At 47.2% G+C, this 9,811-nt stretch overlaps 1 protein-coding gene across 1 annotated transcript; it reads right to left on the bottom strand.

Annotated features, from left to right (window-relative positions):
• Positions 1-880: 880 nt before the first annotated feature.
• LOC149316269 (cyclin-dependent kinase 4 inhibitor C-like) lies at positions 881-9,429 on the bottom strand. The gene is made up of 2 exons (XM_089515110.1): positions 9,047-9,429; positions 881-3,694 (listed from the first exon to the last, which is right to left on the bottom strand). The coding sequence occupies exons 1-2, from the start codon at positions 9,176-9,178 to the stop codon at positions 3,326-3,328; spliced, it is 501 nt and encodes a 166-aa protein (XP_089371236.1). The 5' UTR covers positions 9,179-9,429; the 3' UTR covers positions 881-3,325.
• Positions 9,430-9,811: the final 382 nt, after the last annotated feature.

The following is a 9,811-nucleotide window of genomic DNA, read 5'->3' as shown; positions in this document are numbered from 1 at the left end:
GCCTTAGGAGCCTCCAGGCACCACCAAGCCTTTCAAACAAACTCCAGTTCCCAGAATTACATAGCACTCAGCCAGGGCAGTTTAAGTGGTATCAAACCGGGTCATTTCTTCAGTCTGGATAGAGCCTCTCACTTGGTACCAGCATATTATTATTATTATTATTATTATTATTATTATTATTATTATTCAGGACCGACATTACTATTACTATTTCTCTCCTTCTTCTTTTGCCCTTAACAAATGGGGAAACCATGCCACTCATTTCTGAACCCAGACTGAGAGAGTTCATACATTTGGGCGAACACATCCGAAGGCAGAAGAAGCAAGTCGCTTGCCTTGTGTTTTGTTTCTGCTCCCTAGTCCCTTCCCCTCCTGCCCTGTCCTGTCACCTTCTCCATTTGTACACCAGTTGAGAATATCAATAGCTGTTAGTCTTTAAAAGCTTTCAAAGACACAGAAAGCCAGGGTTAGGAGGATGTGAGGTGGCTGCTTTTATTTTAAATCTGCTTTTTTAAATGTGAAGGCTTTGCTGGAAAAGAGCCGCTTTAGAAAGGGCCAGGAGTGGGTTAAACTCTGGCTCGCAAGGAAAGGTCCTTGTTTTTATTAGCCAAGGAACGGGCTGTTTTTTAATTGACCCTTTTGAAACCTCGGTTCAGAGAAGGATAAGCTGAGAAGTTTGTGCAGCTCGGAAGAGACAACAGTTGTTGTTGTTTTAAAACAGAGGACAAAACTTCCCCTTATTATTGGCAAGCTCTTCTTTTTAAAAGAGAGGAGGGGAATTAACCTCACCCTTTTTAAGCCGAGTTTTGCAGGCAGTGAAGCCGAAAGGGTCGTTTTTAACCCCTTTAATCCAAGCTGAAGGAAGCTTCCCCACCCTTGTGACCTTCACACCGTTGTGGAGCATCAAGCCACGCATTTGTGACATGCCTTGAAAAGAATAAAAATCAGTACACTCCAGCTTTGCAACACGATGAGGTTTTTTAATCAGAAAACTGTAGCAATATGAGAGGTGACAGCCTTTAGAAATACTGGGCAAGAGTTACATGTCTTGTACTTTGCAAGTATATCCGTTTTTAATATCTGCCCCCTTTTTAAAGTTTTACTGGAAATCTTAAAAACCTAAACGTCAGAACTAAAACGGTTCAGTTTCATTAACATATTTTTCCCCTTAATAAAGGTGTTATTTCTTCGAACTTCTATAAAACACAGAGGTTTAGGAGGATTAATTTTGACCCTGCAAAACTAAGGCTTGACGTGACATTTTCATGTCTTGGCCCCACAATAAGAAATGCATAATCTGGATTATTTCCATTTGAACAAATGGACATCTTCAAATGCTGGAGGGCTGGCAGGTTTCTGAAGCAAACCAGGCTCCAAAAGGGTTTTGGGCCACTCCCCAAAAGCTCCCTAAAACCCTATCTCATCTTACGAATTCATAGCTTGAATGTTAAGGCCAGTTTTCGAAATTTGGTGTGCAGTTGTGTAACTAATACATACTTTTTTTCAAAATGTCCTAAATAACATCTCTACATTTGTGAAAAGGAGGGTTGTAGAAAGTGATCGACAGAAACAATTTAGCTGGGAGGGGGATACTATTTTTCTGCTGAAAACCTGACCAATTCTGAATGCTCAGCATCAACACAAATCCAAACTGAAATAGACAGCTTTTTATTTTCCTCCCATCTCCCTTCCATGGGCTGCATCCACACTGGAGAAATAACCTGGTTTGGACCCGCTTTAAGTGTCCGCTCTGGGCCCACAACAAACTCCAACTCCCAGAACTCCATAGCCCTGAGCCAGGACACTTAAAGCGGGGCCCAACTGGGTTATTTCTCCAATGTGGATGCAGCCTATAGACACAGTCAAGGACTTCATCTTCAATCCTGACTTGTTCACAGGAAAATCAGTTACTCTGACTTTAACAGAACCGTCTTCTGAATAAATATGCTTTTTCTAAAAAAGGAAACAACAATTAACACAATTCCCAGCAAACAGTTTCAGGGATGTCTTTTGTGAGTGTCACAACCTAGCTAAGTATATTTAAAAAAATTGCTTTTTACACATCCAGAAGTTGGTGTGTGTGTTTTTCTCCTTCTCCCTCTTCACCCCTTTTTGGGCACAGAAAGCCCTTTCACAGCATGGCATAATCCTTCATGCAGCGTTTCATATTATTTTTAGCCTCGGATAGGCAAAGGGATTTCTTTTTTCCAGCCAAAAGAGGGGGAGAGTGGGGATCAGAGTCAAAAGTCAGAAGCACAGAGCAGAGCCTGACCCCTTTTTAGATCGTTTGAGGCAGAGCTTGGAAAGGGGAGGGGAAGGAAAAGAGGTTTATCTTTTTTGGAATATAGGTTCCAGAGCCCCAAAGTCTGGCTGAGGGATTCTTGGAATGGTAATCCAAAATAATAACAACAATAATGAATGAAAGAAAGAAAAAGGAGAGGAAAAATTAAAACAGGGGGGGGGGGATTTGTAACTCTGAAGTAAAGAGGGAGTGAACAGGAACAACAACAAGAGACAAGGCAAAAGTCCGTCCTCTGTGACGGAAAGCTGCTACTGGCATGGTTGTTTCCCCCCCTCCAAGTTTTCATCCACACTGCAGAAAGCATCTGCTTTGAGACCGCATTAACTGCCCTGGCTCCATCCTATGGGTCCTTACATAAGGACTAGTGGTAGAATTCAAAGATATAGCCCTGTTAGCCTGTAGAATCAATACTTGCAGCACTTTTGAGACTAACTGAAAGAAAGACATTGGCAGCATGAGCTTTCCTAGACTCCAGCCTACCTCCTCAGATGCATCGGAAATGCAACATTATTAAAAGAAGCCAAGTTCACTCTTGCACAGGGGAAAGGAAAGCGCCTGCAGCATCACTGCGGCATATAATGCACCTCCATCTGGCTGCATCTGAGGAAGTGGAACGAAGCCTAAGAAAGCTGAGGCTGCCAACTTCTTCCTTTCAGCGAGTCTGGAAGGTGCTGCAAGGTCTCTCTACAGAAGGGCTGGCGTTGGCGCATTTTACTCCCACTCGGTTTGGAGCCCCGTCCTGCAATTCCACAACAAACGGACCAGGCTTAGAAGTCCTAGCAGGAAACCTCGGGGCAGTGGAAGCGGCCTCAAACCGGATCGTTCCCTGCTGTGTGGACGCAAACCCAAAGGAGGGACCCCAACCACCCCGACGTCTGCATTTGGGAGAGAGAGAGAGAGAGAGAGAGAAAGAAAGAAAGGGGTGCCTGAAGAGGAGGGGAAGAAGGCGCTTGCCAACCGGGAAGGAGGGAGGGGGTCCGGGAGAGGGTCTGTGTCCGAGTCCGGGGGCTGTGCCTGGGCTCTTCATTCCCCGCCGGGGGCTGCCCTTGCCTCCAGGAGCTGGGCCACGGCGGTCCTCTTGTAGAGCCGGGCCAAGTCGTAGGCGGTGGCTCCGTGGCGGTTGCGGTGCCCGACGCGGCTGGCGGTGCGCTCCAGCAGGAAGGCCACGACGGGCAGGTGGCCCTCCTGGGCGGCCAGGTGCAGCGGCAGGTTGCCCTCGCCGTCCTCGGCGTTGACGTCCGCCTGGAACTCCAGCAAAGTCTGCAGCGTGTCCAGGAAGCCCGCCCGGGCCGCGTCGTGCAGCACGGCGAAGCCCCGGCCGTCCTTCAGGTCCGGGTCGGCGCCTCCCAGCAGCAGGCGGCGGGCGATCTCCGGGTTGCCCAGCTTCATCACCTGTGGCCCAGGGCAGCGGGGGAAGGGGGAGAGGAGGCACAGCTCAGGCGGGCTCAGGACGGGCCTCTCGGGGCTGGGATGCCCGCTCCAGCTCGGCCAGCAGCTTCCCAAGAGGCCAGCCTGGGTCGCCCTTGGGCAAGGCACACTCTCTCAGCCTCAGGCAGGTTTCCTTGGCAGACGTGTTCAAGTATTCCCCATGAGGGTGTCCCTATGGGCTTCGTTTTAGTATGCCCCCTTCAACTTCTTCTGAACAACTCTGGCCAAGAAGACCCCACAGGACAGGCTCTCCGCCTCAAGAGTCGCCAGAAGTCGGAGATGTCTTGACTGCAGCACACCACACACACAGCTCTCTCACTTCGGTTTTGTCGTTGTTGTTGTGTGCCTTCAAGTCGTCATTTCTGACTGATGGCGACCCTAAGGGGAGATGTTCTTGGCCAGGTTTGTCCGGCTTTGTGCTTTGCGCCCTTGCCTTCCCCTGAGGAGGCCGAGAGAGGGGGACTTGCCCAGGGTCCCCCAGAGGGGCTTCCAGAGTCCCGAGTGGCGACCTTAAGGCTTCCTGACAGTACTTGGCGTATTTAGTCATTGCTCTGTCTCCAGTCCCAAACCCAAGCATCTGGCACCTGGGATGGTCACATTTGAAATGCATCGAGCGGAGCTGGTCGGCTTCCCCAGGTCCAGCCCCAGCCCCCAAGGAGGACCCACTTCAGCCATCCCTTGGGAGTATTACTTGTGGGTGCCCTAGCCCTGAGCATCTCCTGGAGCGGCCATGCAGGCTGGGAGAGGATGCCAATAACCAAGCCTTGGCTTCAGGAGACGGTTGCCTGCTGCCTCTACTCCCAGGTTTGACTTTCTCTCTGCCTTCCCGCTCCTGCCTTTCCTAAGGATGCCACCTCTCCAGCTCCTGCTTTGAACTCCCCAAAATAGAAAGGGGACACCGAGGAAGGCGAACCACCTGCCAGGTCCCTCTGAGGGGAGGCTGCCCTTCCCATCGGGATGCTGAGAACTGGGCAGAAGGAAACAAACCTCGGGATCGGGAAGGCTCTAGGCTTAACATAAGACGAAAACCTAGCAGACAGAGGCTGCATCCGCAGGGCAGAAATAACCTAATCTCATCAGAGGATGCCACCCCACTGCAGAGGACTGGACCAGAAGGGGCCTCCCCCTGTATTGCCCCAGGGAGGCTCCATCTTATCTGTTATCCCTTATTCGAAAGCAGTCACTAAAAGTATTCATTTTTTGGAAAACATTCACTAAAACAGGAATCGGCCCCAATGAAATCAAGGGGACCTCAAGATTTTGTCCACATCATGTCTCTCCTAAACTGTTTATTTACAAGATAGGTAGAAATCAGAGATATAGCTGTGTTAGTCTGTAGAATCAATACCTAGAGATATCTTACGGCACATTTCTTTCTTTCAATTAATCTCAAAGGTGCTACAAGATCTCTCTAACTACCTATTTGAGGATCCCCTTCTCCCCTCCCTTCCAAAGAGTAGCCTGTTGGAACAAAACCAACTGTGGCACCTTAAGGATTAACAAATGTATTGTTGCATTAATGCTCTTGGACTATAACCAGCTCCGCTAGATGCCTTTCAGATGTGCCTATCCCAGGTGCAGATGCTTGGGTTTGGGACTGTAGACAGAGCAATTAAATACGCAAAGTGCTCAAAGTGCTGGCAGGGAGAAGGAGAATTAACATCGACACTAGTCATTATGTAACTGTCAGTCAGTACTTGGTGCATTTCAATTTTCCCTCTGAGCTCACTGTTTAACATTTCACTCCCAGCCATGTAGGCATATCTAGATATCTAGATAAGACTCCAGGCTTCTGAATAAATTGGCTATAGCTTCCAAATGCTGATGCTATAATGAATTGGTCAGGTCTTTTGGGTGGCACAGGACTCCTTCCTATTGTTTTCATATTAGTAACCTCCAAGGGCAAGTCAGCCATGCCATGCACTAAGGATGGAGAGGAGGCTGAGAAAAGACCTCAAACTGAATTGACTTCTTGATAGAAATATACACTTTCTTAAGACAAACAAGCAAACAAACTAATCAGACACAACAGACTCTGACCCACTAAATAAGATAAGGAGAAATTGGAAGAAGACAACTGTTATATGTGTGTTTGTGTGTGTGTGTGTGTTGTGTATTGGCCAGAGGCTGTAATACAATCTCATGGTGCTTACATTTTAGATGAAGGGACTGGCTACAAAAAGGTAATGTGCAATGTATTTCTTATGTAGTGGCAGAGCATCAATGCTACTAAAAGATAGTATTTGAATATCTGAGAGTAATGGATGCCCATACAAACCTATGGCTTCAATAAATAGTGCTTTAGGCTTAGAGAATTTAGTGGGTCTTTCCACAAGTTTAGCCAGGATTTGCAGTCTGTTATTGTTACAATGCTATGAATACAAATGAAATATTCTAGTCCCACCTAAAAAGCGTGAAGGGGCAAAACCCTTCCTGAAATCCTCACATTTTATTTCATTGGAAAGTTTTAAAAATCTGTTGGCTTCCAGAAATGTATTTTGCCCCTGCTTTTCTGTGTAAACACTGTGCAATTATGACTAAAAAGCACAGCCATTAAGTCAGGGCATGATCCCTGCTGTTTTCTCTCAACATAAAAAAATGTTGGGGGATATCACAGCTTTATAAAACTGTCATAGGCCCTATGGGTAAATCTTTTCAGCAAAGGGGCAGGACTGCCCAGCTCCAAGAAGACCCCTTTGGGCTTTGCTGAATGGATCCTTTAGTCCCTGTGACTTTAAAAACAGAAAAAAAAAGATGCAGCCAGATCTTTTGTAATACCACACATTGAAGGTTATGCTTCGGTCAAGTTGTTTTTGCTTTTTGGAACTGGTCAATTTTGAAGGATGATGTGTTCCTTTGTTTTCGATATATATATTCACTGTTCTGTCCCCCCCCCCCTCCATTCTTGAAGGATTTGACACATACACAAACACACAGAGAGACACACATTGCCTTATATCATTTTTCTCTTGTAAGGAATGCTGTCTTCTACTTTCAATGTGCCCAAGAGTAAACAACACTGAAAAGGGCAGTAAGTAAAACAAAAAAGGTCGGAGTGGGCGAGTGATCAAACTGGGGGAAAGTTGGTAGTCAACCCATCCTCCAATATTAATATTGCTTGCTCTTTATTATAGCCAAGAAAGTGGAAGCAAACACTGGCTTTTCCCTCCCTTCTCTCATTCAAGCACCTTTTCACTATGATGATCTCTTCTGAGCTATCTTTTTCTTTCTCCCCCTTCCTCCTTTTCAAAACAGGTGTTCGTTGGGTGTTTTTTTTAAAAGCAGGATTTGGCCAAAAAATAAAGTCAGGTTCGCTTGTGTAGGACTTTTCTTTCTTCATTTTCCCTTTCTGTTCACGTTTGGCTTGGTATGCAAAATCTCACTTTCCCCCCCCTGCTTAATATGGCGTATCCTTTGCCCACGCAGAGACACAGGCAGCCTTCACCTTTTTTAAATCCCTGAAGCAGCTTTCCTTGCTCAGTCCCCAAAAGGCCAAAGGTTTTGCAGGGCTCTGCTAAAAGGGACATGCATGTCGCATCTGCCAAAGTGATGCAGGGCGAAAGAAGTGCAACTCTCCTCCTGATGCCTGCAAGCTAATCCTGAAAGCCTCAGGCTTTTCTGTACATCACCTCTCTCTCCTGTAGCTATGTCCCAGTAATCTCCCTCTTCATACTTGGTACCCCTTTTCACACTCCTCTTGCTGAACATCCAGGTTCTTATTCTTATTCTCAAACGTGAAGCGCTTCTGAAAACAGGAAAGGAATGATGAAGAAAGAAAAGTCCTACACAAGCGACCCTGACTTTATTTTTTGGCCAAATCCTGCTGGGGAAAAAAACACTTGTTCTGAAAAGAAGGAAAGGGGGAGAGAGAGAAATAGCTCAGAAGAGAAAATCATAGTGAAAAGAGGGGAGGGAAGCCAGTGTTTGCTTCCACTTTCTTTGATATAATAATAAAGGGTGAGCAATATTGGAGGATGGGTTCACCACCAACTTTTCCCAGTTTGATCTCACCAACAGAGACTGAAACTAAGCAGTCAGCCTCTTCAGTTGTGTTTTAGCTTTTTATTCTAGGGGTGCGTATATGTGTGTATGTCTCAAATAATACTTTATGATGCTGTTAGACAGGGTTGGTGGCCTGGTGGGAAAGATACTCCAGAGATTTAAGTCACCTACCTAGAAATATCCCCTAAATAGATCAGGAGAGAATCTCAAGGTGAGTTGGAAGACACAAGGGTTTGGAGGCAGACATGGGACTAACCCTTTCTTTTCTCTCAGGTCTTTTTTTATCCCTTTAGAGGTGGAAGACCTGGAAGACTCCAAGCCTCTACAGAACTCAAAATATGACACTTACTGAACAGAACTGGAAAAACGGGAAGCAAACAACGTACAAATATCACAAGATTGGCTATGACAAGATATTTTCAATAAGATTGTTCAATAATAGAGGGAGGAGGGGAGTTAAATGTTGTGTTTTCACCAGTCTTTGGACCCCTACAAGCAAAGTCTGGCATCCACTACATTTTGGAAACTAAGGCTAGGGATCAAAACGTGTCGCAGACTTCGATTTTTGGTGTTTTTAAGATTTATGGGAGGCATCTGGAGCGTTTCCAATGCCTAAAAGAAATCCTGGACCCGCTGAAAATGGTTTTTCTTTTCGGCGACGTTGTCAAAAGAAAAACCATTTTCAGCGGATCCAGGATTTCTTTTAGGCATTGGAAACGCTCCAGATGCCTCCCGTAAAATCTAAACACTGGAGTAAGTGGCCATAGTAGGAGAAGGGGGGGGGGGAACAATATAGCTTATCTTCTAGGGGGAGAAGGAAAAGAGAGGAAGGGGGGAGCCTCCGCTGCCCCCCTCGATCCCCATCTTGACAAACAGAAGAGTCGAATGAGGATTTCAGAGAGAGAGAGATTGAGAGAAAAGAAGAAGAACCAGCAGCAGCAGCAGCAGCGAGGTGTTTACCGACCTGCCTTGAAACCCGACCTAAGTCGGACGCTTTCCCTTTCCTCCCCCTTTTTGCCACTTGCTTAATAAAATAACATAACGATTTTTAAAAAGGGGGGAGGCTTCTTTAGAAGAAAACCCCCAGATTACAAACAAGAATGGATCACCCTTTCTCTCTGCAAAGTACGTCACTTTTGAGTCCCAAGTTGTTTAAAGAAAAAAGGTGGATTTGGTTTGGAAGCGGACATTTCTGACATTTCTCCCCTCCTTCCTTCCTCCTTGGAAAAGGGTCCCCCCTTCTTCCTCCTCCTCCTCCTCCTCCTCCTCCCCAGTCTAGAACAGCCGGCCTAGTGGTGAAAGCTGGATACCAACCTGCAGCGGAGTCCTGCCAAAGCCGTTCCGTCCATTGACGTTGACATTCTCCTTCCCCAGCAAATGAGTCACTTGCGCCAGGTCGCCTCGGGCAGCCGCCGACGCCAACTCATTCGCCAAGGGCTCGGCCATGCCTGGGTCGGGGGCCAGGGAAGGCTTGGCAGCGGAGGGGCAGATAGATAGAGAGATCGATCAAGAGAGCTAGCTAGCTCTAGTTCCCTCCCCCCCCCCGTCTTTTTGATTCTCCTTATTCTGATCCTTAGTGGTGGGGATCAGTTGTGGTTGTTGTTTGGGGTCTGCCCCCCACCCCTCCCCTGCTTCACCCGGGCATGGCCATCGGAAAGTGACAGGGAGCAGGGGATGTTAATCTTCTGGAGTAGACCTTCTTGTAGTAAATACTACATAAAGCCCGCCCCCTTTTGGGTTCACACGTGATAAGATACGCGTTGCTGCTGCTGCTGCTGCCGCCGCCGCCGCCGCTGCTCCAACAGCAAGAGCTGGGCACCTTGGACACGCAGAACGGCAGCAGCAACAACACACACACACACAACGCACAAACACCACCGCCACTGCTACTACTACCACCCTCTTTCCTTACTTCTTTGAGGCTCTTGGACAGATCTGCCTTCCTCAGCTGGCAATGGCAGGAGGTCCTCGCCTTCCTCCCAACCAGAGAAGTGAAAGGCTGCATCCACACTGGAGAAATAAACAGGTTTGGCACCGCTTTAACTTGTGTGGCACAAGGCTATGGAATTCTGGGAGCTG

Source organism: Sceloporus occidentalis, unplaced genomic scaffold (genome assembly GCF_023333645.1).
Source record: "Sceloporus occidentalis isolate IW3139 unplaced genomic scaffold, rSceOcc1.0.p SCAF_3, whole genome shotgun sequence".
Lineage (NCBI taxonomy): Eukaryota > Metazoa > Chordata > Lepidosauria > Squamata > Phrynosomatidae > Sceloporus > Sceloporus occidentalis.
The sequence above is the reverse complement of the archived record's forward strand: the minus strand, read 5'-3'. Positions and strand labels throughout refer to the sequence as shown.

Coding starts and splice junctions, on each gene's coding strand:
- LOC149316269 (XM_089515110.1), bottom strand. CDS start 9,178: ATGGCCGAGCCCTTGGCGAATGAGTTGGCGTCGGCGGCTGCCCGAGGC. Junction 3,695..9,046: donor TTGGCAGGACTCCGCTGCAG/GTTGGTATCCAG, acceptor CCTGGGCCACAG/GTGATGAAGCTGGGCAACCC.